General features: G+C 46.0%; 2 protein-coding genes across 2 annotated transcripts in view; both read left to right on the forward strand.

Moving 5' to 3' along the window:
- The first annotated feature begins 357 nt into the window (after positions 1 to 357).
- Positions 358 to 23880, forward strand: LOC132571196 (zinc finger and SCAN domain-containing protein 31-like). The gene is made up of 3 exons (XM_060237898.1): positions 358 to 1190; positions 21430 to 21550; positions 21887 to 23880. The coding sequence occupies exons 1-3, from the start codon at positions 411 to 413 to the stop codon at positions 22597 to 22599; spliced, it is 1614 nt and encodes a 537-aa protein (XP_060093881.1). The 5' UTR covers positions 358 to 410; the 3' UTR covers positions 22600 to 23880.
- Positions 13023 to 24944, forward strand: part of LOC132571165 (zinc finger protein ZFP2-like) — a 475317-nt gene continuing 463395 nt past the window's right edge. Inside the window, exon 1 of the mRNA XM_060237850.1 lies at positions 13023 to 13068. The gene's annotated coding sequence lies outside the window, so the exon portion shown is untranslated. The remainder of the gene's footprint in view (positions 13069 to 24944) is intronic.

The raw sequence follows: 24944 nt of genomic DNA on the forward strand, positions 1-24944 counted from the left end.
ACTGCCTGGGTCTTCATGCCCCTTTGATCACAGAAAGAAAAGATTTTGTTAAGGAGGAAGACAAGGGTTTGGGTAGGTGTTCTGGGCCCTCCCAGACAGACCCGTAGTGGCAGCCAGTAGAGGCCTTCGCCGGTCTCCTGCCAGTGTGACAGGCTGGCATTTCCTCTCTGATAGAACAGTCCAGACATTTCACCTTGTGGAAGAGATTTTTTTAGAAGAACATTTTTATGACAGGGAAAAACTGGAAAACTCATAAATAGAATCTTAATATATGCATTTAATAAAAAAACATATATATGAAAATCACATGGGGCCCATAAAAGCAGAGGCTGAGTGACCAGGTGTGTCTTTTCTCTGCCTTTCCTGTATCTGTCTGTTCTGCAGGGAAAAGCTCAGTGCGGAAGAGGATAATGTATTCGAGAGTATTCAGTCATGCAGAACCAACTCTGAGTGATTATTCAAAGCCAGAGATGGAGAAAGACACTCCTGTCAGCCCCAAATTTGGGGAAATGTCAGAGGCAAGAAAAATAGCCCCTCATGTCCTCCAGGCTGGGAGTACTGGAGAATTGCTGCAAAAGAGACTTGGACCCAAGAATCAGCAAGCTGTGGAGGGTTCCCTATCCCTTGAACAGTGGGAAACCCAGTGGCAGCAGTACCTCAGGACAATGGAGAACCCTCCATCTGGGTGGGGAATGCCTCCCTTGCCAGAGAAACCTTCACCTTGGAAGGATGCCAAGGCTTTTCTGGCCTCCTTTGAGCAAGTGGCTGAAGCCTGTCAGTGGCCGAAGGAAGAGTGGACGACCCGAATCCTGCCAGCCCTCAGTGGAGAAGCCAACCGGGCCTTTTACAGTCTGGATGTCCCAGATAGAAAAGATTATGGAAAAGTGAAGGCAGCCATCTTGCAAGGGGATGCCCTGAGCCGGGAGAAGCAGCGTCAGCAGTTCCGGGGTTTCTGCTACCAGGAGGCTGAGGGACCACGGGGAGCATATAGTCAACTGCGAGAAATGTGCCGTGGGTGGCTGAGAGTAGAGAACCACAGCAAGGAGCAGATCCTGGAGCTCTTGATCCTGGAACAGCTGCTGAGCATCCTGCCCCCAGAGATCCAGAGCTGTGTGAGGGAGAGTAGCCCTGAGAACTGTTTCCAGGTGGTGGCCCTGGCTGAGGAGTTCCTTTTGAGGCAGGAGAAGCAGGTGAGGGAGGCCTTCTGCTGTGTGGTTCCTGAGTGCAGGAGGGCCTGGGATGGAGCAGAGGAGCGAGGAGGAGTGCCAGGGTGTGATGTAAAGGCCTGTTGCTTCATTGCCCTGGAAGCTGAATTCAGAGTTTTGGAATGGAGAGTTATTTTCTCAACCTGCGTTCTCTCTCCCCTGATAGAGCGGGTCTTGGGGTTCTGGCTGCTCAACATTCCTGCTCCCCTGCACAGGTGAGAGGTGTGGACTGAAGAGTCTTGAAGCCCTCCTCCCACCTCTCTTCTCCTCCACCACTCTCAGTTCAGTGGCTGCTGTTATGTCTTGGGCCTTCTTGGTGGTGGCACCTTCTTTGTGGACTTTGGTACCCTACGATTGTTTTGTAATTTGATGCTCAAAGTTTTCAATATTCCTTAAGGAACCTGTGTCCTATCTTCTTCATGTCACATACTAATAAATCTGCTAAACTCAGGGTGGGGAGGGGAAGAACCTTACACTATGTGTCCTCCCCCCACGTTGGTCCCTCTGGTCTGAAAAGGTGTCTCTCTGTTGCTTCAGGTACCTTCGGAGGATGCAGCTGGGAGCATCTCCAAGGCAGGTAATGCTCTATCTGAGAGGGAGTGGAGACATCTTTTAATAATCAAAGAAGAAGAGGGCGAAGAGGCCAGCTTGTTGGGTAAGGAGGGAGGCCTTCTGGGGCCTGAAGATTCAAGTCTCAGAATCTCTTTCTGGGGCTGAGCTCAACAGTGGCTCTCTCTTTTTAAGAGCAGTTGATCCCTATCCTTAGATTCTGCAGAGGCTTTGACACTCTAAGGAGAAGGGTTAAGAAGAGACTTACTGTGCGAAGCCCAAGTCCCATCAACGTTTTCCTACAGGGGTCATGTAAGAGGCCTTTGGGCCTTCCCAGGTTTTTGTCCTCTCCCTCTCAAAAACCAGAGGCTTAAAGCATGCATCATGTTACATCTATCACAAAACTCTCTGGAATGTATGACACCATCAGTTAAAAGAATGGGGCCTTAGTTAATATGGGGGGGCATCTACGTGTGACCCTGAAGAACCACTGCCCATTTGAGTATAGAATACTGACCTTGAAGGACCAAGGGCCTGGTTTGGTATAAGGCAGATTTATTTGTGTTCATGTACACATTAGGTCAAATGTGAAATGATGGGTAACAAGCGACACTCCCTCTAAGCTGTGGAGTCTTGTGAGCAAAAATTCTACTTCTTGAGCTACTGGCATTAAAGCTGTGAGCTACTGCATAAATTAGTTTGCTCTGGGGCTATTTTTCCTGAGCTAAGCCAAAAATGTGTGAGTCAGAGGCTAAAAAACAGTGAGCTAACATAGCTTAGAGGGAGCACTGGTAACAAGTCTTTAGCCCCTTTTCCACTTAAGGGAACACATGGGGGGGGGGGTTGGGGGGGGAGATAAAACCGGCTCTCTTGAAGGGCCAGATCAGGCAGAAGGTGTAGCCAGCTCCTTCCTTTGGGGCCGAAGGAGGCTCTGAGGTAGGAAGAAAAATACACACCCAGAGAAGGGAGTAACTGATTGGAAACTTGAGTTTCTTCCATGACTGTTGATTGTATCTCTCTCCATTCTAGCCAAAATCACAGACAATATGGCTAAGGAACTCCAGGGGTCATCATCAGAAAATGCTAAGGAGGAAGACACTGAAGGAAACCTTAGGGATCCAGGTGGAAACAAGAGGAAGGAGGGTGCTGACACAGATGAGAAGAGCGACGAACACATACCTATGCAAGGAGGAGGCCTCCATGAAATCTCAGTCCAAGAAGGAAGTCCAACCAAAGACCTTGGTTCTAACCACTGCAGGGAAAAAGAAAAAGAAAGTTTGTCTGTTGGAAAGACTTCTATTCAGAAAAGTAGCATTCTTTTCCAGGAACAAATTCACTCAGGAGAGAAACCCTACAACTGCTTGGAATGTGGAAAGCGCTTCAGTCGTCAGACAGCTCTTACTTCACATCGAAGATTTCACTCAGGTCTCACCTGTGTAAAATTTTCATTTAGCTTTAACATACATTTAAGTGTAAATTAGGTACACTGTAATCAATGATTCCTCTAAGTCTTGTGAGCAGAAATTCTACTTTGTGAACTACTAGCATTAAAGTTGTGAGCTACTGCAGAAATTAGTTTGCTCTGGGGTCATCCTTCCTGAGCTAAGACAAAAATGTGTGTGCCAGAGGCTAAAAAACTGTGAGCTAGCTCACACTAACTCAGCTTACAGGGAACATTGACTGTAATGTACCCCAGGAAGGAATCACTGAAATATACTCAGTGTGGAAAGACTTTCAAGAGCGGGTCAGAGTTCCTTACATGTGTGCAAGGTGTTTGAAAGCCAGTTTGGTGTAGTGGTTAAGTGTGCGGACTCTTATCTGGGAGAACCGGGTTTGATTCCCCACTCTGCTGTAAGAGCTCTCTTAGCCCCACCTTCCTCACAGGATGTCTGTTGGGGGAGGGGGCAGGAAGGTAAAAGGAGATTGTGACCGCTCTGAGACTCTGAGTATAGGGTGGGATATAAATCCAATTTCTTCTTCTAAAGTGATCTCTCTTTATTTCTCTACAGAGGATGATGAGAATGAGGAAGATAAGGAACCACATGGGTTACCATTGGACAAAGCCAAGAGTCAAAAGTTGAAAGGATACCTCAGGGATCAATATGGTCCACAGAGGCCAAGAGGCAGCCACCTGGCTGAGAAGAGGGATCAACCGTATCTTTGCCAGGGAGGGGACTTTTGTGAAGTAATTCTCACGGAGAAGGAAATGTACAAATGCTTGGAGTGTGGAAAGGACTTCTCAGATCAAGCGCAATATAAGACCCATTTGCAAAAGCACAGTAGAAAGAAGAACCCTAAATGTTTGGAGTGTGGAAACAACTTCCGTTGCAGATCAGAGCTTTTGAGGCATCAAAGAATCTGCACGGCAGGGAAAGCGAATATCTGGTCACCTGGTAGCAAGAGCTTGTCATGCAAAGCAAACCTCATTCAACACCAAAGAATTCATTCAGAAGAGAAGCCATTTACCCACTCAGGGACCAGAAGGAGTTTCTCTGGTGGAGAAAAGGGTAATGCACATTTCCTGAAGCATAACAGAAAGAAGGCATGCATATGCTTTCAGTGCGGAAAGAAATTTAATCAGAATTACTATCTTCAGCGTCATCAAAGAACCCACACAGGAGAGAAACCTTTTGAATGCTCAGGATGTGGAAAGAAATTCAGTCAGACTTGCCATCTTCAGCGGCATCAGAGAATCCACACAGCTAAGAAACCTATTGAATGCTTGGAACAAGGGAACAGATTCAGTGGAAGTCTGTCTTGAACGGCATCTTAGAACCCACGTGGTTGAGAAGCCTTTTGAGTGCTCAGAGTGCGGAAAGAGCTTCAAGTGGAGCAGTCGCCTTCAGTGCCACCAAAGAACCCACATGAAGAGAAACAACATCGCTGCTGGGCCTGTGACAAGAGATCCTTTCATATTTCATACATTAACTGCAACTGTACAGTCCGCACAAAACCCATAAAAACTCTCAGGAAGAGCTTTCGTCAGCACAGAAATCTTCCTGTAGCCTTACAAATGAACAAACAAAATTGAAACGGGAAATAAATGGTATAAATGCTCAGGAGTGTGGAAAGAGATCTATCCACTGTTAAAGCCTCAAATAGATCTCAATGGGAAGAAAGCAAAGATGTGCTCTGAGGGTGGGAGAAAATTCCAAGACCAGCTCTGTAAACTTTGAGGAATCCACATGGGGGAGAAACCTCAGAAAGGCTGAATGTGTGGCAGTGGAACGAAGCAGAGATCAGACCTTCATGTTCCTCAGAGAATCCATATGAGGGTGAGGATTTCCTAGGATTTATTCTTAGGACGCCCTTCTTAGATTGCCTAGGTCAGAGGTGTCAAACATGTGGCCCAGAGGCCAAATCAGTCCACCAGAAGGCTCCTATCAGGCCCCTGAGCAACTGGCTGTCATCTGCTTCCTTCTCCCTCTCTCTTGCTTCCCTCTGCATCACAGCTTGCTTTGCGAGGCTTCCTCAATTGCACAGGAGCTACAGAGTAAAATCTCTGTTTTCTCCATTGGCTGAGGCTTCTCCCTTGATGAGGAAGGAGGGGAGGCAGAGCTTATTTTTCCAGGCTCTTTCAATCACACAGCAGAGCTACTGAGCTAAGCCACTCTTCCTTCTATTGGCAGAGGTTCCTCCCTCTCCTGGTCTCCTGGGGAAGGAAGGAAAGAGCCAGAGTTCCCTTTAGTTCCCTGGATCCCATGAAAGAAATACAAAGGAATCACCTTTAAAATTAATGAGTGCTAAGGTGTGTTTTAAGGGTTTGTTTTTTTAAAATTGTGTTTGTCTGTTTCCTTTATAAAGTTTGTGTCTCTGCTACCTAATCTTAAGTAGGTATACACATGGCCCGGCCCTTCCCGATATGGCCCACCCCAACAGGGTCTCATTTATATCAGATCCGGCCCTCATCACAAATGAGTTTGGCACCCTTCGCCTAGGTGTTGAGGGCTTAGGCTGCTGTGAACTTTTCAGGGTTTTGCCAGTGGGATTAATTCTTCCCAAAATCTTCTTAAGATCCCCGGACCAAAAGAAGCTCAATTGTCCACTACCAGAGCCAGAGCGTTCTCGGTAATAGCCCCCGCTCTGTGGAATGCCTCCCCGAAAACATCAGGGCCCTGTGGGACCTGCCACAGTTCCGCAGGGCCTCTAAGACCGAACTATTCAAACCTGCCTTCAACGGTTAAGGGGGAGTGGCTATTATTCCACAGCACTGACAGTCTCACTGAACTAACATCAGAAACATCAGAATAACAAGACCATCCATGTGCATCTTGGACTTTTAATGACGATAAAATGTATGGAAACGACTTTATTGTATATTTTATATAATATTTTATGTTGCTTTTAATTGTTGCTAGCCGCCCTGAGCCCGTTAGGGGAGGGCGGGATATAATCTGATTAAATAAATAAATAATGCAGATTCAGAAGAAAACTCAATACATTCAGAAGATCCCCAAACAACACCCAGTATCCTAGAACTGGGTGGGTGTACTTGGAGTTTTGGAAATGAATGTTTTGAAATAAGAATCACCATTGATTCTCACAGTGTCAGGAGGGAGAAATAAGAACATAAGAGAAGCCATGTTGGATCAGGCAAATGACCCAATCCAGTCCAACACTCTGTCATACAGTGGGGAGGGGGGGAAGAAACAGTTGCCCTCAGGAGGTCCACCAGTGGGGCCTGGACACTAAAAACCCTCCCACTGTTGCCACCCTCCTCCCCCCCAGCACCCAGACTTAGACTTAGAGAGCACACGAAAGCTTATGTTCTGAATAAAAATTGGTTGGTCTTAAAGGTGCAACTTGACTCTTGCTTTGTTCTACTGCTTCAGACCAACACAGCTGCTCACTTGGATTTTTCTGTGTTTTGTTTGGTTGGTTTTTTTTATGGACTGGTGACTGGAAAATGTTTAAAACAGTAGTCCATTGCAAGGGTGTTATGTGCTTTTAAAAATTGTCTGCAAATTTTTAGAAAGAAATCCTTTTGCTTGAGCCAAGCATCTTCCACCTTGTCTGATCCCCGTGTGTTCAAGAACCAGAGTCTTAGGCCACAGCTGCGAGGACCTTGGCCAGTCAAAATGTGCTTTACATGATTACCATGAAGATTACATAGTGCGCCTCCATGGTGAGGCCCTCCTTGTGAGGCATAGTTAATGGGTGGTTAAGTATGGAAATCTCTGGATTTCACTGCTAGATGGGAGTTCTTGGGTTGTGTCTGTAATATTAACTTTTATGGTTGATGTGGGAATACCAAAGCGATGGTTTTGGTTTCTTTGAGGAGAAAGTGTACAAATCTCACATTTCAAGGATAATATATGAGGCAGAGCCGGCATCCCCTAACATCCTCAGCAGTGGCCTTCAGCTTCATTCAGATGACCTGGAAGTAGAAACAGGCAGGCAAAGTGAGGTGAAGAGAAAAAGAAGAGGGTGGGGCAGGAATGAAAGAAGAAGAGGGAAGCCCTGTGAGCAAGATGACCTGACAGTTAAAATCTTCCTGTGTCCTGAGTGGGTCAGCACCAAGGGCCCTGAAGCCTCCATAGCTCAGGGCTGTTGAGCAGAATTGTAGAAGAGAGAATAAAAGTTACCTCAGGAGTAGCTGTTAAGGCTAACCCTGTCTTGGTGTAGTAACATAACCAAGCTGTACCTGGGTTTGGTCTCAGTAATTCCAGGAATAACACAGACACATACGCAGACTAAAGCAAATGAAGCCTTTACTGAAGAATTCAAGAAAAGGTATAAAAACAAGGCATATAGCTCAGTGGGAGTAAAAATGCACAGGAAAAACAAGAAAACTAACTAGCTAGCTTTTACTGGAGTCCTACACCACACAGTGGTGGTGTTGCTGTTGCTTGCTGTTAGCCGCCCTGAGCCTGCTCCGGCAGGGAGGGCGGGATACAAATAAAATTTTGTTGTTGTTGTTGTTGTTGTAGCTTCTTGAAACAAAGAGTTCCAGAGCATAATACAAACATCTCCCCAGCTGTGTGGAGGTATGAGTAAGGTAACACTTTTCACTATAGAAAACAGCATGCCACAAACCCCTGATCTCTTCAACCATCATTGAGCCAGTTTGGTGTCGTGCTTAAGTGTGTGGACTCTTATCTTGGAGAACCAGGAACTCCAAAGGGATCTGTTGAGGCTGGGTGAGTGGGCGTCAACGTGGCAGATGAGGTTCAATGTGGCCAAGTGCAAAGTAATGCACATTGGGGCCAAGAATCCCAGCTACAAATACAAGTTGATGGGATGTGAACTGGCAGAGACTGACCAAGAGAGAGATCTTGGGGTCGTGGTAGATAACTCACTGAAAACGTCAAGACAGTGTGCGATTGCAATAAAAAAGGCCAACGCCATGCTGGGAATTATTCGGAAGGGAATCGAAAACAAATCAGCCAGTATCATAATGCCCCTGTATAAATCGATGGTGCGGTCTCATTTGGAATACTGTGTGCAATTCTGGTCACCGCACCTCAAAAAGGATATCATAGCATTGGAAAAAGTGCAGAAAAGGGCAACTAGAATGATTAAAGGTTTGGAACACTTTCGCTATGAAGAAAGGTTAAAACTCTTGGGGTTCTTTAGCTTGGAGAAACGTCGACTGTGGGGTGACATGATCGAGGTTTACAAGATTATGCATGGGATGGAGAAGGTAGAGAAAGAAGTACTTTTCTCCCTTTCTCACAATACAAGAACTCGTGGGCATTCAATGAAATTGCTGAGCAGAACGGTTAGAACGGATAAAAGGAGGTACTTCTTCACCCAAAGGGTGATTGACATGTGGAATTCACTGCCACAGGAGGTGGTGGCAGTTACAAGCATACCCAGCTTCAAGAGGGGGTTAGATAAAAATATGGAGCAGAGGTCCATCAGTGGCTATTAGCCACGTGTGTGTGTGTATATATATATATATAATTTTTTTGGCCACTGTGTGACACAGAGTGTTGGACTGGATGGGCCATTGGCCTGATCCAACATGGCTTCTCTTATGTTCTTATGCCCCTATCCATTATTTGCAATGAAGGGGAGACATTTAAAGGGTGTGCAGTTCCTTTAAATGTGATGGCCAGAACTCCCTTTGGAGTTCAATTATGCTTGCCATAACCTTGCTCCCTGATCCACTCACAAAGGCTTCTGGCTCCACCCACAAAGTCCCCAGATATTTCTTGAATGGGACTTGGCAACCCTACCTGCTCTGGGAAAGGGGGAAGGGTAGAGAGCAGACCTTTACAAAGTTTTCTTCTGCTTTAGGAGCCAGACTTGATTTTCTGCCTTCAAGGTTTAATATTTTTGTCAAAGAGAACAAAGGAAGGGGGAAAAAAACTCAACCCAAATCTTAACAGTGTAATGGAGGGTCAAGCTGCCGCTAACACAAATCATAAAATGGAAAACATTTAATATAAAACATACACAAAAATGAATTTTAAAATATATGAATATCAGACTGCATAAAATTTGCAACCCGTATACAATTTCACATATACATTTGATGGATTTCCAATCACTACAATGACCGTACGCGAACGATTTTTGAATGTAGCCTTGATTGTGGTATAGAGACATTACAGATTTTAGAGGAAAAGGGTGCCAAATCCTCTCAAGAAACATTACTCTTAAAGAGTTAGTTGACAATAAAATCTGGGCCAGGGGCTTTGTCCACTTTAAGGTTTCTGATAAGACTGGCCACTTCCTTCACTGTTATTGGGGGCCAAGAGGGAAGGTTATCTGAGAAGCTAAATATGTTCTTTTTGCGGGCATGCTGGGTGAGCAGAACATTTTCCGAAAATGGTTTTCCCATACATTAGAAGCAGGTGCTCACAGGAGTGGAGCTCCGGAACCATGGCTGAAGTAACCATTAGGCCAAGTAGGCTCTGGCCTGTGGGCCCCTACCCCTTTAGGGGCCCCAGGGTGACTTCCCCGCCATTTCCCCCCTGCTTGCAGCCTTCCCAGCCTGCATGCACAGACAGCAACTGAGCCGCTCTTTGCCCGACTTGCCTGATGTGTAGGGTTGCCAATCCCCAGATGAGGGCAGGGGATCCCCCGGTTTGGAGGCCCTCCCCCCGCTTCAGGGTCATCAGAAAGGGAGGGGAGGGAAATGTCTGCTGGGAACTCTATTATTCCCTATGGAGATTTATTCCCATCGAAAATCATGGATTGATCTGCGGGTATCTGGGGCTCTGGGGGGGCCGTTGAATATATGAATATATATGAATATATGAAGCTGCCTTATACTGAATCAGACCCTCGGTCCATCAAAGTCAGTATTGTCTTCTCAGACTGGCAGCGGCTCTCCAGGGTCTCAAGCTGAGGTTTTTCACACCTATTTGCCTGGACCCTTTTTTGGAGATGCCAAGGATTGAACCTGGGACCTTCTGCTTCCCAAGCAGATGCTCTACCACTGAGCCACCATCCCTCCCCGTTGTTTGGGGTAGAGGCACCAAATTTTCAGTATAGCATCTAGTCCCCAAATACCCCCCAAGTTTCAAAAAGATTGGACCAGGGGGTCCAATTCTATGAGCCCCAAAAGAAGGTGCCCCTATCTTTAATGATTTCCTATGGAAGGAAGGAATTGAAAAGGTGTGCTGTCCCTTTAAATGTGATGGCCAGAACTCCCTTTGGAGTTCAATTATGCTTGTCACAGCCTTGATCTTGGCTCCACCCCCAAAGTCTCCTGGCTCCACCCCCAAAGTCCCCAGATATTTCTTGAATTGGACTTGGCAACCCTACTGATCCGGCTCCTGCTGGCATCACCACCAAGTTTTTCTCTCTCTGCCTCTCCCCTGCTGCTTAGTAAAAGATGCTTTTAAGAAGGTGCTTGCAGGCTACAGGTGGGGGCAGTGGGTGGCAGGGTGGGCACTCTGAGATAATTTGCAAGGGGCCCCTTAGATTTTGACTGCCTAGGGGCCTCCGCAGGGTTTAATCCGGCACTGTCCAGAACCTCTAAATTTTATTGTGCTCTTTCTTTTTAAATCCCACCCACCCAATACTTGCTTCTGGGCTCCATTGTTCAACCCCCCCTGTGAGAATTCTGCTGAGATTTGACAAACTCTCTAATATCTTTCCCCACAAAAAAATGGGGAAATAACCAAAACATATAAAGGAGACAGATGGAGATCTTCATTATGCCACTGTGACCAAGTAAGGAAAAGTAATTTTCCAAGTAAGGAAAAGTAATTTTAAAAGTATGATGGGAGTAAAGTTTTATTATGACAATTCTAATTCAAGAAGCATTTTAAGGTAGATGTTGAGCTGATAGAATTTAGTACACCCTCCGGTGATGTCAGGGATGTGTGGCATAGGCAAATGAGTTATGCACCTCTTTTTCTACAAAATGACCCCTGATTAGAAGCAATGTGGCAGCACATTTGAGAGGCCACTGCCAGGCCCTGTTAAACAAGTACCCCCAAAACAGAAGCATCGTGGTTGTTAATAGATCTAATCAGCCTCTTTCAGCCTTCTCTCAAAAGACCTTGTTTTTTTGTGTCGAATAAGGCTTTTATATTGTCTTTTCTGGGTCATCGTCCATTGCTGAAGGGCCTTTTTTTTCATAAAACCACTCCCACTGAATTGGTGCCACTGTCAATATTAGGTTAAGTTTCACGGTTTTCCAGGTAATTGTGATTCCAGACTACAGTACTGGGCTCCACCTGGGTCTGTTCTTAATGACAAAAAGCCCACTTTGTCACTCAGAAAGCCCACTTTGTCACTTGCGGGCATCATGCAGCACTGATGTCCCACCCCTTCTGCAAACAATCTATTGGGTGCTCCTCAGTTACCAAGTTCAAGTCAAGGTTCTGAACATTCACAAAACCTAAATACCCTCGTCCATGCAGGACTGCCTCTCCTGCTAAGTGCTGCTCTGAGCAAAGCCTTCCAAAGATGCCACCCTGAAAATGGGTAAGATTGGCCCCTGACTGTTCATGGGCTTCCTTCATGGAGGCCTCACCTTGTGGAATGTCCTGCTTGCAGAGGTTGGGAAGGCTACCACACATTTGGGGAGAGATTGTGGCTCAGTGGTAGAGCATCTGCTTGGTAAGCAGAAGGTCCCAGGTTCAATCCCCAGCATCTCCAACTAAAAAGGGTCCAGGCAAATAGACATGAAAAACCTCAGCTTGAGACCCTGGAGAGCTGCTGCCAGTCCGAGTAGACAATACTGATGTTGATGGACCAAGGGTCTGATTCAGTAGAAGGCAGCTTCATATATTCAAATTTGACATTTCAGAAATTGTGTAAAACCAGAATGGTTCACAGGACCATTTCTAGGAAGGGAACAGGATTGTGACCTAGTCTGGTGTTTGTTGTATGCACTATGCTGCTCTTGCTGCATGAATCCATTCAGGTGGGGTAGCCATGTTGGTCAGAAGCAGCAGAACCCGGTTTGAGTCCAGAACCACCTTTACGTCCAATAAAGTTTTATTCGTAGAATCATAGAGTTGGAAGGGATCCCCAGGGTCATCTAGTCCAACTCCCTGCACAGTGCAGGAAATTCACAAATACCTCCCCCTAAAAGTGTAAGCTTTTGTGTGCAAAGCACACTTCTCCAGACAAATTGGAATGAAATATCCTCAAGAGCTATTTACGGGGGAGCAAAGGGGAGGGGGCACTCAGAGCCAAAATGCATAGGCAGAGCTGAAATTGGGATAAATGGCCAGTAAGATCAGTGGGTGGCAGCAAATTAGCAAGTTAAAAGATGTGAGAATGAAGTTAGAGTCCAGCAGCACCCCCACGGAAAACCAAGCTCAACCCTGCGTACATGCTGAGGCTCTGTTCTTGCCTGACATCGTTAAACCCCCGCAACTGGAGACCGGACATCCCGGGACAAGAGATGCAGTTCAAAAGAAGCGAGAACATCAAGCTAGCAAGATCTATTTAGCAAGAGCGTTGCTGACATTCTGACATGTTACTGTTTTATTGGGTTCCCACGCTCATGCTACCCACATCAAAGGTTCGCTCAACTTGTTAATTTTGCTATTCTGCCACTGCGTTTTAACTTTGTACCATTTTGCATTCTAAACTACTGCCTACCAGCTACATGTAGCTCTGCTCGCTGTGCCTCGTTCCTCGTCTGAAGAAGTGTGCTTAGAGCACACGAAAGCTTCCATTCCGAATAAAACTTGGTTGGTCTTAAAGGAGCTACTGGACTCCACGTGTTTGTTTGTTTTTGGCCTGTGAGGGCTTGAGAGGGTTAAAGCAATAGAGCGGCGCTTCCTAGAGAGCCAACAGAAGTCCTCCCACTACCGCCTTTGCGGACCGGCTTCGCTTGCAGGAAGAGCTGGAGGACCGAGGCTGGAGCTGGACTGCGGGAGGGGGAAAGGCTGGAAGGGTAAAGATCGAGGGGCGGGGAAGCGGTAGGGGCAGAGGAGGTCCCTCCGGCCGGGCAGCCCCGCGAGGGCGTCTCTGTGGGTCTGGCGAGCAGAGCTGGTTCGGGGAGGAGGGAGGTCAGGCGGGCCCCTTCTTTGCTCCCCTCTGAACGGGCGCCAGCCTGCAGCCAGAAGCAGGAGGGGATCTGGTTTCTCCCCAGGCGGGGGACAGATTTCTTCCTTGGTCTCTAAAGATAGGAAAACACAGGAGCCGGGCAGGCTGGATGGAATTTCCCCTGGTCACTTGGCAACCAGCGTTCCCTCTGCGCTGAGTTAGTGTGAGCTAACTCACATTTTTTTAGCCTCCAGCTCACACATTTTTGTCTCAGCGCAGGGAAAAAAAATGGCCCCAGAGCAAACTATGCAGCAGCTCACAATTTTAATGCTGGTAACTCACAGCTTTAATGCCAGTAGCTCACAAAGTAGAATTTTTGTTCACAAGATTCCACAGCTTAGAGGGAACATTGTTGGCAACCCCAGTGGGAAGGGTGTGTGGGTGCCAAGGCAGGGTCTTGTAGGGCTGCAGAGGGCTTTGCTGTTGGGGAGGGGGGATAGAGCTGGCTCCATGGAGACCCCCCTACTGTCTGAGAAGGACAAGGGTGCTTTGGTCTCTCTGGGTCTTCTATTACTGGGCTTCTTCCTGGGGCAGAAAGCGGATTGACTTCCCTGGGGGCAGGGTAAAAGCCAGAAGAGCTCGAAAACAATATTTCAGAAATCGAAAGGCGGAACTCTCACACTTTCGTTAACCCTCTCTGGGCAAAAATGTCTCTGGAACAGGCCTTCAACAAATAACAGTACTGCCAAGAACATTTATATGCATTGTAGCACTCGAGAACAATATTTTAGCAATCAAAACACACAACACTCACACTTGTATTTACCCTTTCCAGACCAAAATACTCTCTGGGAACAGACTGGAATGGGCATTCAGCAAATAATAGTGCCACCAAAAACATTAAAGCCATATGAGAATGATATCTTGGTATTCCAACTGTAAAAATAATGTGCATTTATTCACCTGTTCTGGGCTGAAGTGCCTCCAGAACACCCTGAAACAGGCCAGAATAGGCATACAGCAAATACTAGTGCCTCAAACAGTGTGATGTGTTAAAAGCACACCAGAACAATATTTTGGAATTCCAAATGGAGAAATCTTATGCACCCGTTAAACCATTATGGGCTAAAATGCCTCCGGAACAGGCATTCAATAAACAAGAATACCAAAAAAAGTAAAAGAATGCATTAAAGGCACTCCAGTGTTTTGGAAATCCAAACACAGAAATATTGTGCACTTATTAACTTGTTCAGGGCCAAAATGCCTCTGGAACACTGCAGAACCATCCCGAATGTGATGTAAATAAAGCGGTGTGATGTATTAAAGGCACTCCAGACAATATTTGGAAATGAAAATCAAAACTCTTGTACTTTTATTAACCCTTTCCAGGCCAAAATGCCTTGAATGCCCAGGAATTGGCCAGAACAGGCGTTAAACAAATAATGCCACAAAATTAGTTGGATAAGTGCACTCCAGTGCAATATTTTGGAAAACAAAATATTTTACTCCATCAGTTCTTCATTCAACTTTCCAGCCAATCAAAGCCTGTGTCTGCGTCACTGGTTTTGTTCATATCCCCTTCCTTCTATTATTGCATTTGCCTTCATTTTGACCCACTCCCTGGTTTAAGATAGTACATTTCAGGCGGCCCTCCAGAAGGTTGATAGTCCAGGAGCTGAAGATACCGCAGAAGCTTCCATTTTTGTCATGTTCCATTGAAGAATTGCTACAAACCATCATAGAAAACATGCATTTTAGAAAACCTGGGACAACCACTACCAATCTGAATAGATGTGACTGGCGATGGAGAGCAATGCTTAGAGCAGTTTCAGTTATTCAGTTCTTTATATACATTAATGAGACATTAATGATGTGCAGCTGGGGGACCTGCAAAAACCCTTGGGGAGCCCTTCCACTGCCAACCCCTGGCCCTGTGCTGTGTAGCCCCAGCCAGTTGACACCCCCCCATTAGTTTGAGGCCATGCTTCCAGCTTAATTATGATCCAATGGATGTCTCCTCCATTTCAACTTTCTCCAAAATTGACTGCATAAAGATCTAATAAGATATCTTGTTAATAATATGTAAAATATACTACGTATAGATTGAATGACTCTTTAAAAAAGACACCCATCACTTCATAAAGAACTTTACCACATCACTTCATTGTTCTTAATGTGACTGTTAAACATAAATGTTAATATATATCTTTTTACTCTACCATGTGTAAACATTTTACATAGATTACAGAGTCTTAACGGATCCATGCAAGTAGAACAGGGGTGGCCAAACTTTGGCTCAGGAGCCACATGTGGATCTTTCATACATATTGTGTGGCTCTTGAAGCCCCCCACTGCCCCATTTGCCAGCTTAGAGAAGGCTTTTCTCTTTAAATCACTTTTCCACGTTAAGCTAGCTAACAGCTTGGAGAATGCATTTAAAGTTGCTTTCTTTCCACATCTCCTTACCCCATCTTCCTTCCTCCCTCCCTCCCTCCCTCCCTCCCTCCCTTCCTTCCTTCCTTCCTTCCTTCCTTCCTTCCTTCCTTCCTTCCTTCCTTCCTTCCTTCCTTCCTTCCTTCCTTCCTTCCTGTTTTGCGGCTCTCCAACATCTGATGTTCATGCCTTGCAGCTCTCAAACACTTGATGTTTATTCTGTGCGGCTCCTACATTGAGCAAGTTTGGCCACTCCTGAAGTTGAATAACAAAGAAAAAACCTTTTGCATTTTTACTCATTACTTATATGAATGTAATAGTAGCTACTAACCTTTTTCAATATCTACTTGTTATACCCATCCCAACACTAAACCCCAGCTAAAGCATTTCATTTGCAAAAGGGTGTGTTCCATTCAGATGGAGAAGTCAGCTCCTATATAGCTCTAGTGAAAATCCCATGGGCACCACCACCAGAACTTGTATGTATCTGTTCTCTTTCTAGTTTCTCCAGGGAGAAGCCCAGTCTGGAAAACGATAATATACATTAAAATTTGCAGCACCATTCCTGAGGGATTGCTCTGGGGTGAAAATGGAGGGAAAAGATCCCACATACCCCAGTTCAGAGAAACATTCGCCCTGGGAGGATGCCAAGGCCTTTCTGGCCTCCTTTGAGCAAGTGGCCGAAGCTTGTCAGTGGCCAAAGGAAGAGTGGACGACCCAACTCCTGCCAGCCCTCAGTGGAGAAGCGAAGTGGGCCTTTTACAGTCTGGATGTCCCCGATAGAGAGGATTATGGGAAAGTGAAGGCAGCCATCTTGCGAGAGAACGCCCTGAGTCGAGAGGAGCAGCGTCAGCAGTTCCGGGGTTTCTGCTACCAAGAAGCTGAGGGTCCCCGGGGGGCTTACAGCCAACTATGGGAAATGTGCCGTGGGTGGCTGAGAGTGGAGAATCACAGCAAGGAGCAGATCCTGGAGCTCTTGGTCCTGGAGCAGTTGCTGAACGTCTTGCCCTCAGAGATCCAGAGTTGGGTGAGGGAAAGCGGCCCTGAGAGCTGCTTCCAGGCAGTGGCCCTGGCTGAGGAGTTCCTCTTAAGGCAGGAGAAGCAGGTGAGGTCCTTCTGCTGTGTGGATCCTGAGTGTGGGAGGGCCTGGGGTGGAGCTGGGGCTGAGCTCTCTGTTGAAATAAGGGGGAGAAAGGGAAAGCCAGGGTTGGTTGTGGCATTTTCCTGGAAGATTAATCTAGAGCAGGGGTGTCAAAGTCTTTTGTTATGGGGGCCGGATCTGACATAAATGAGACCTTGTTGGGCCAGGCCATGTCAGGTTGGGCTGAGCCATGTCGGGCTGGGCCATGTGTGTACCTATTTAAGATTAGGTAGCAGAGGTATACATTTTATAAAGAACACAGACAAACACAAATATATATTTTTAAAAACGTAAAACATACTTAAAAGTTAGCACTCATTGGTCTTAAAGGTGCTTTCTTTGTATTTCTCCCATGGGATCCAGGGAACTAGGCAAAGGAAGCACTGTCTCTTTCCTTCCTTCCCCACAGGACCAGGAAGGGGAGCCTCATCCAATAGAAGGATGAGAGGCTTGTCTCAGTAGCTCTGCTGTGCAATTGAGAGAACCTGGCAAAGCAAGCTATTCCTACCTCCCCAAGGGAGGAGCCTCAACCAATAGAGAAAATAGAGTTTTTGCTCTGTAGCTCCTGTGCAATTGAGCAAGCCTTGCAAAGCAAGCTGCTATGCAGAAGGCAGCAAGATATAGAGAGAAGGAAGCAGATGATAGCTGGTTGCTCGGGGGCCTGATAGGAGCCCTCCATGGGCCTGATTTGGCCCCCGAACTACATGTTTGACACCCCTGATCTAGAGTTTTAGATGCAGAGGAATTCTCTCTCAACCTGGTAACTGGTGTACAGACCCAAATAGATGGGCCATCCTCCCTCTGAAAGACCAGATCTTGAGGTTCTGGGTGCTGACGTTTCCCATCCTCCCTTGTCATGTCCATGGGTGAGGTGTGTGGCCTAGAGAGTCTTGAACACCTCTTCCCTCACAATTCAGTGGTTGCTGCTGTGTCTTGGGTCTTTTTGGTGGTGGCATCTTCTTTGTGGAATTCACTAATGTAGGAGTGTTTTGTAATTTGGTGCTCAAAAATTTCAATATTCCATAAGGAGCCTGTGTCCTGTTTTCTCTCTGTTACATACTGAGAAATCTGGTAAGGTCTGGGGGTGAAAGAACCCTCTGCCTCAAACATCCCCCCCTTTCACTCTGTTCTGAAAGGACTTGTCCCTCTCTGGTGTTGCAGGCACCCTTGAAAGAGATGACTGGGGGAGTCTCCCAGGCAGGCCAAGATCTGTCTGCAAGCAAGCAGAGGCATCCCTTGATGGACATCACAGAAGAAGAGAACAGAGAGGCCAGTCCATTGGGTAAGGAGGGAGGGAAGCCTTCTGGGCCCTGAGATCGGGTGGTGCCTTGAGGCTAGACTACTGCCACAGGAGGTGGTGGCAGCTACAAGCATAGATAGCTTCAAGAGGGGATTGAATAAACATATGGAGCAGAGGTTCATCAGTGGCTATTAGCCACAGGGTATTTTTTTTAACATATAGTAAGTTTATTTTAAAAATTCCAAGTCATACAGAACTTTGTTGGATAAAGTAGTATCGAGTAGATTAATTCCACACATAACAAAATTCTGCTGTACATAAAGTACTATGGTATATATAACTTTGTAGAACATATTATTTAGCATTTAAGCTAATGTCCAGTTTGCCAGTCAATCAATCGAAGAAATAAATAAATACATATATAAATAAAGATCTTATTAAGGATAAATTGACTGATAATTGGGCTAGAATTTTTGAATCTTAAGCTAAGAATAATGCCTTTCTGCATCCCAAGCCAAACAAAAGGGAATACTTAAATAAAAAGAGAAAGAGAGGATAGCATAAGTTAGAAAGAATTATAGTGAGAGAAACTGAAGGTAAAAGTTGTGTTAGTAGGTAAGATGTTTTTAGATTCAGTATATTCCAGAAACGGAAGCCACAGGGTATTGATGGAACTCTCTGAGGCAGTGATGCTCTGTATTCTCGGTGCTTGGGGTGGGGCAATATTGGTAGGGCTTCTAGTGTCCTAGTGAACCTCCTGATGGAACCTGGAGGTTTTTTGGCCACTGTGTGACACAGAGTGTTGGATGGGCCATTGGCTTGATCCAACATGGCTTCTCTTATTTTATTTATTTATTTATTTATTTATTTATTTAATTTATATTCCGCCCTCCCCACCAAAGGCAGGCTCAGGGCGACTCACAAACCAAGTGTCGACACAAATACATTAGTGCGACCGATACAATTAACAACAATAAAAACATGAACCATAAAAACAATTTAAAACAATTGCATGAGCTACTATCATAATTTCAGGCAGCGATTTAAATTCTGGTAATTCTTATGTTCTTACATTCTCTTATGTTCTTATGTTCTCTTTCATGCAAACAGATAAACGTACATGTTCTCTCTGGTGTCTCCTCTGTAGTGCAAACCAAGAGATAAGCAGCAACAGGAAATCACAATCTAAAGTCTATCTTGCTTGTCCTCTCTAGTGGAACAGCCTTTCTGACATTTTAGAAACCATTTTCTAATTTAGGAATTTTTGGAAAGGCTTTTCTAGGATGGGAGAGAAACCTGAAAAACTCCTAAATAGTGTCTTTATTTTCTTTAAAAAAGTAATCGTATAAAACTGTACTGATACCTTTTTGTATATAATTAATCTCAGCAGAAATTTCACTCAGAGGCCATTAAACCAGAAACTGAGTGTCTCTCTTCTCTCTCTTTCCCGTAACTGTATTTTCTGCAGGGAGAAGCTCCATGTGGAAGAGGGTAACGTATACCAGTCCTGTGGCCTCAGAACTGATTGTTCATTCAGAGCCAGAAATGGAGACTCCCACCATTCCTCAATTAGGGGAAATATCAGAGGAAACAGGAGTAGATCCTCATGTCTTCCAAGCTGTGAGTATCAAGGAAAACTTGCAAAGAAAAACAGAACATCCAGTGAAGTAGCCTGCAGCAAACAGATCCCTTTCCCTCAAACAGCGGCAGGAATTCCTTAGGATACTGGAGTTAGACTTGCCAATCCCTAGATCACAGCGGGGGTTCTTCTGGTTTCCCAGGCTCCTTCCCGCCCCCAGTCAGCTGGCCGGCGGGGGGAAGCACTGCCCCCAGAGGACCATGTGCCTTTGGAGGCTTCAGTCTCTGATTGAAAGGCTTCCTCTTGGGATGGTATGTCTGTGTTACTTTGAAAAAGTTGGCAGCAACTCGTGAGTAGAGAGGCCAATCCCTCGCTTCAGAGTCGCCAGAAACGGGATGGGGGGTGGGAAATGTCTGCTGAGCAATTCATTATTCCCTATGTGGAGATCGATTCTCATAGGGTATAATGGGGAATTGATCTAGAGATTTCGGGGGATCTGGGGGAGCTGTTTTTTAAGGTAAAGGCACCAAATTTTCAGTATAGTATCTAGTGCCTCTCCCCAACGTACCCCCCAAGTTTCAAAACCATTGGACCAGGGGGTCCAATTCTATGAGCCCCAAAAGAAGGTGCCCCTATCCTTCATTATTTCCTATGGAAGGAAGACATTTTAAAAAGTGTGCTGTCCCTTTAAATGTGATAGCCAGAACTCCCTTGGAGTTCAATTATGCTTGTCACACCCTTGTTCCTGGCTCTGCCCCCAATGTCAACTGGCTCCACCCCTAAAGTCTCCTGGCTCCACCCCCAAAGTCCCCAGATATTTCTTGAATTGGACTTGGCAACCCTAACTGGAGTCCACACACTCTCCATGCAGGATCCAACCCCCTTCCCAGAAGTACCTTCACCCTGGGAGGAGTCCAAGGCTTTTCTGGCCTCCTTTGAGCAAGCAGCCAAGGCCTGTCAGTGGCCCCAGGAAGAGTGGGTGGCCCAACTCCTGCCAGCCCTCTGTGGGGATACCAATCAGGCCTTTAACAGGCTAGATGTCCAAGGCAGAGAGGATTATGGGAAGGTGAAGGCAGCCATCTTGCAAGTAGTTTAGGCATTTCTGGGCGTACAGCTGACTGTGGGAAGTATGCCATGGATATTCACAGCAAGGAGCAGATCCCGGAGCTCTTGATCCTGGGGAACTGCTAAGTGTGTTTCCCCCAGAGATCCAGAGTCAGGTGAGGGAAAGTGGACCCCAGGTGGTGGCCCTGGCTGAAGACCCTCTTCAGGCAGAAGAAGCAGCTGAGACCCTTCTCCTGTGTGGGCCCTGAGTGCAGAAGGGCCTAGAGTGGAGTTTGGGCTTAGAGTTCTGATCATATTAAGGGGGAGAAAGGGAAAGCCACGATGAGATGGAAAGGTTGGTTGGGGCATTTTCCTGGAAGTTGAATCCAAAGTTTTTTAGGTGGGGAGGAATTCTGTCCCAACCTGGGAACCAGTGGATGAGTCTGTGTTGATGGGGCCATCCTCCCCCTAAAGAGCAGGTCTTGGGTTTCTACGTTTTTGAGATTCCTGCCCCCTTTGTCACCTCCACAGGTGAGAGGTGTGACCTGGAGAGTCCTGAAGACCTCCTCCCATGCAGCTTTGTGGCTGACATTATGCCTTGGGCCTTCTTGGTGGTGGTGCCTTTCTTTATGGAATTCGCTACCCTAGGAGCGTTTTTCAGTGTTGTGTTCAAAGCTTGTTGTATTTCTTAGGGAAACTCCACCTTGCTCTCTCTGTATTACATACTGATAAACCTGCCATAGTAAGCCTGGGGGAAAGGACCCTCCGCTATGTGTTCTCTGCAGTCTTTGTTGCTTTGCCCTGAAAAGGTCTATCCCTTCTACTGTTGTAGGTACCCTTGGAGGAGGCAGCTGGGAACATCTCCAAGGCAGACTGGGATCTGTCTGAAAGTGAGCAGAGGCATCCCTTGATGGACATCAAAGAAGAGGAGGGTGGAGAGGATGGCCCGCTGGGTAAGGAGGGAGGGGGTCCTTTTGGGTCCTGAAATCAGGGAATCTTAGGAGACCCTTCTGGGGCTGAGTTCAGCAGTGGATCCTTCTCTCTTGTTAAGGGCTGCTTCCATGTCCTTTGATTCCCCAGAGGACTTTGTATGCTCGGGGGGGGGGGGCAGGTTGTGAGTAAAGAAGAGGTTGGCTGAGTGGAGCCAAAATCCCATCAACTCCTTCATACAGGGGCCATCTAGAAGCCTTTGGGCTGGCTATGTTTCCCCTCCCTCCCGCCCTAGAAACCAGGGTAGTCCTGTGTGGGCTGTTTGGTTAGTCTGACAAGACTTTCTTGCTGTTTTACAGAAGCTGAAAGCCAACTCTTGCCCCTCGTTGCACCTATCACAAAACTCCCTGGATTTTACAATTCAGAAGATAAGCCATTTATCTGCTCAGAGAGTGGAAAGAGTTTCTCTGATGGAAAAAAGGGCAACGCACACTTTCGAAAGCATAGTAGTATGAAGGCATTGAAATGCTTTCAGTGTGGAAAGTACTTCAGATATAAATCTCAGCTCCTTGTGCACCTAGTAACCCACACAGGGGAGAAGCCTTTTGAATGCTTAGCGTGTGGAAAGAAATACAGTCAATGTAGCAGTCTTCAACAGCATCTAAGAACCCACACAGAGGAGAAACCCTTTGCATGCTCGGAGTGTGGGAAAAGGTTCAAATTCAATGGCGACCTTCGTAAGCATCAAATAACTCACACAGGGGAGAAACATTTTGAATGCTCAGAGTGTGGAAAGAAATTCAGTCAGAGTGGTAATCTTCAGCGGCATCTAAGAACACACAGAGGGGAGAAACCTTTTGGATGCTCAGAGTGTGGGAAGAAATTCAGTCAGAATGGCCATCTTCAGGAGCATCAAAGAACCCACACAGGGGAGAAACCTTTTGAATGCTCAGAGTGTGGAAAGAGCTTCAGTCGCTCTAGCCATCTTCAGCAGCATCAAACAATGCACACAAGGAGAAACGTCATGGCTGCTAAGCCTGTGACAAGAATCCACACTGAAGCAAAACAGTAAAAACTGTTGGAAAGAGATATCTGCACAGAAACCTTACCATAGCCATAGAAATGATCAAATAAAGAAGGTTCATACGGAAGAAATAGTATAAGTGCTGGCATCATGGAGAGAGCTTTAGCCATAATGGAAACCTCAAATAGATCTCAGAGGGGAGAAAGCAAATATGAGTCGTGAGGGTAGGCGATTCCAGACCATAGCTGCCCTCCTCGTGAAAGAAACATCATAAATGTCCAGAATGTGGAAGAACTTAAGGCAGAGATCAGAACTTCACGTTCCTCACAGAATACACACAAGGGTAAAACTTTTGGCTTAAACTGCTCTGGATTTTTTTTTTTGCTTGCCCATTAGCAGTGGGCTCAGGCAGGTGTGAGATTTTCAGGGTCTCGCTAATGGGATTAATTCAGATTCAAAGAAAAAAATTCACTAAGTTTTAAGATTCCCAGAACAGCATCCAGTATTCTCAGTTGGGTGGATATCCTTGGAGTTTATAAATGGACGTTTTGAAAGGTGAATCTCCCTTGATTATCACAAATCAGCATCAGGAAATAGAAGTCAAGTGCCCTTTTCTGTGTTTTGTGGGGGTTTGTACAAACTGGCAATAAGGCAGTGTTTAAAACAATAGTGCCCTGCACTTGTAAAAGTGTAGAAAGAAACCCTCTTGCATCAACCAGGCCTCTTCCACCTTGTCTTATTGTCATGTTTTAAGTTCAAGAGCCAGAGCACGGGGCTACGGCTGGGTGGATCTGGATTCCAGTCCACATTTGGCCAATCACAAACATACCTGACAGTATTGCCCTGAAGAATAAATAGTGTGCCTCTGGGATAAGACTCTTCTTGCAAGAAATGTTTAATGGGTTGTTAATTATGGAAATCTCTGGACTTTGCTGTTATGTGGTAGATCTTGGATTGATTGTGTCTCCAGTAATTTTTTTTTTGTTGATGGGGGAATACCAAAACCATACTTTTGACTTGTTGTTTTTTTTTGAGGAGAAAATGTACAACCATCACATTTAGAGGGTAATGTTAGGCAGAGGCATCATCCCTGGTCATGCTCAGCAGTGGCCTCCTGACTCACTCAGCCTACCCGGGAGTGGAAACAGGTAGGCTGGGCATCAGGAGAAAAAGAAGTAAAGCAGGAAGGGAAAGGAGAAGAAGAAGGCTGACGGAGGGAGCTGACAATCACCTTCCCACAGTCTGCGTGGACGATTACCAAAGGCCCTGATTGGGGTTGCTGAACAGAATCATAGAAGAGAGAATAAAAGTTTTGTTGTTAGTGCCTGATGCATGTATGTCTTTGTGTGTTCCCAAGAACTCACTGGTTTTAAAAAATCCCAAATACATGGATAAATGGTGCTGCTAAGCCATAGGTTTTAAAATCTGAATGTGAGTTTCTATTCAACCTACATTTCAGACAGATTTTTGGGATTTCAGTTGATTCAGTGGCTGTGAGGGAAAATCCATGGAGGCTTTGAAGGGGCCTGTGAGGAGTGGCAAGTGGACAAACGCTTCTTCCCTCGCCCCCGGCAAAAAACAAGTGGTGGAAGTGCTGAGCCCCAAAGTTTCAATGTAGTCCTGAATCCGAGGAATTCATTACAGTTACTTCTTTCTCCTGAGGCTGCAAGAGACAACTTGTGAGTGGGGAAAGACAGAGACTGGGAATTTCAGTCCTGCAGAATGTATCCTCCTCCCCTCCTAACCCTGAGGATAGATATGAAATTCCACCATACTCTGTGTTGTCAAGGGCTCCATCCCCTTTGAACTTATTGTGGATATGGTATGGGCCACGGACGCTTTTAATGACATTATATAGTTATACACTTTTCTACAGGGAATTGGTAATGCTGGGCATTTCCTCGTCCCTCAGCACTCCCCCTCCCCCAATCCTCTTTAGATTAACTGTGGCCAACATTCAGTTTACAACAAACACCATACCCTACTGTTTTCCCCAGTGGGGACTCAAAGCAGCCTACATCTCTCTCCTGTCCTCCCATTTATCGCCACAACAGCCCTGTGAGGTAAGTGGTCCAAGTTCACCCAGGGAGTTTCCTTGGCAGAACGGAGGTTTGAACCAGGGTCTCCATGGTCCTGAGCCAACACTTTAGGTGCTACACTACACTGACTCTGGTGGTGCAGTGGAAGTCCTTTGCACCTGCCTGCCCACAGTTTTGTAATAGAGGGGATAGTTCCTCTTCTTTTTTCCCCATCCATTTCTTCTCAGTGTGGACCTGAAAAAGGAACCAGAGCAGCTTACATCATTCTTCTGTTCTTCATTTTATCTTTACAACAACCACCCTGCTAGGTAGGGCAGGTTGGGAGGGTGCAACTTGCCAATGATCCCCAGGTAA

The sequence above is a fragment of the Heteronotia binoei genome, chromosome 5 (genome assembly GCF_032191835.1).
Source record: "Heteronotia binoei isolate CCM8104 ecotype False Entrance Well chromosome 5, APGP_CSIRO_Hbin_v1, whole genome shotgun sequence".
In the NCBI taxonomy this organism is placed as follows: Eukaryota; Metazoa; Chordata; class Lepidosauria; order Squamata; family Gekkonidae; genus Heteronotia; species Heteronotia binoei.

What these genes read in the sequence shown, in the direction of transcription:
- LOC132571196 (XM_060237898.1), top strand. Translation starts at nt 411, where the DNA reads ATGTATTCGAGAGTATTCAGTCATGCAGAACCAACTCTGAGTGATTAT. An exon ending in TTTTGAGGCAGGAGAAGCAG is followed by an intron (nt 1,191 to 21,429) that starts GTGAGGGAGGCC and finishes CTACTGTTGTAG; the next exon opens with GTACCCTTGGAGGAGGCAGC. An exon ending in TGGAGAGGATGGCCCGCTGG is followed by an intron (nt 21,551 to 21,886) that starts GTAAGGAGGGAG and finishes GCTGTTTTACAG; the next exon opens with AAGCTGAAAGCCAACTCTTG.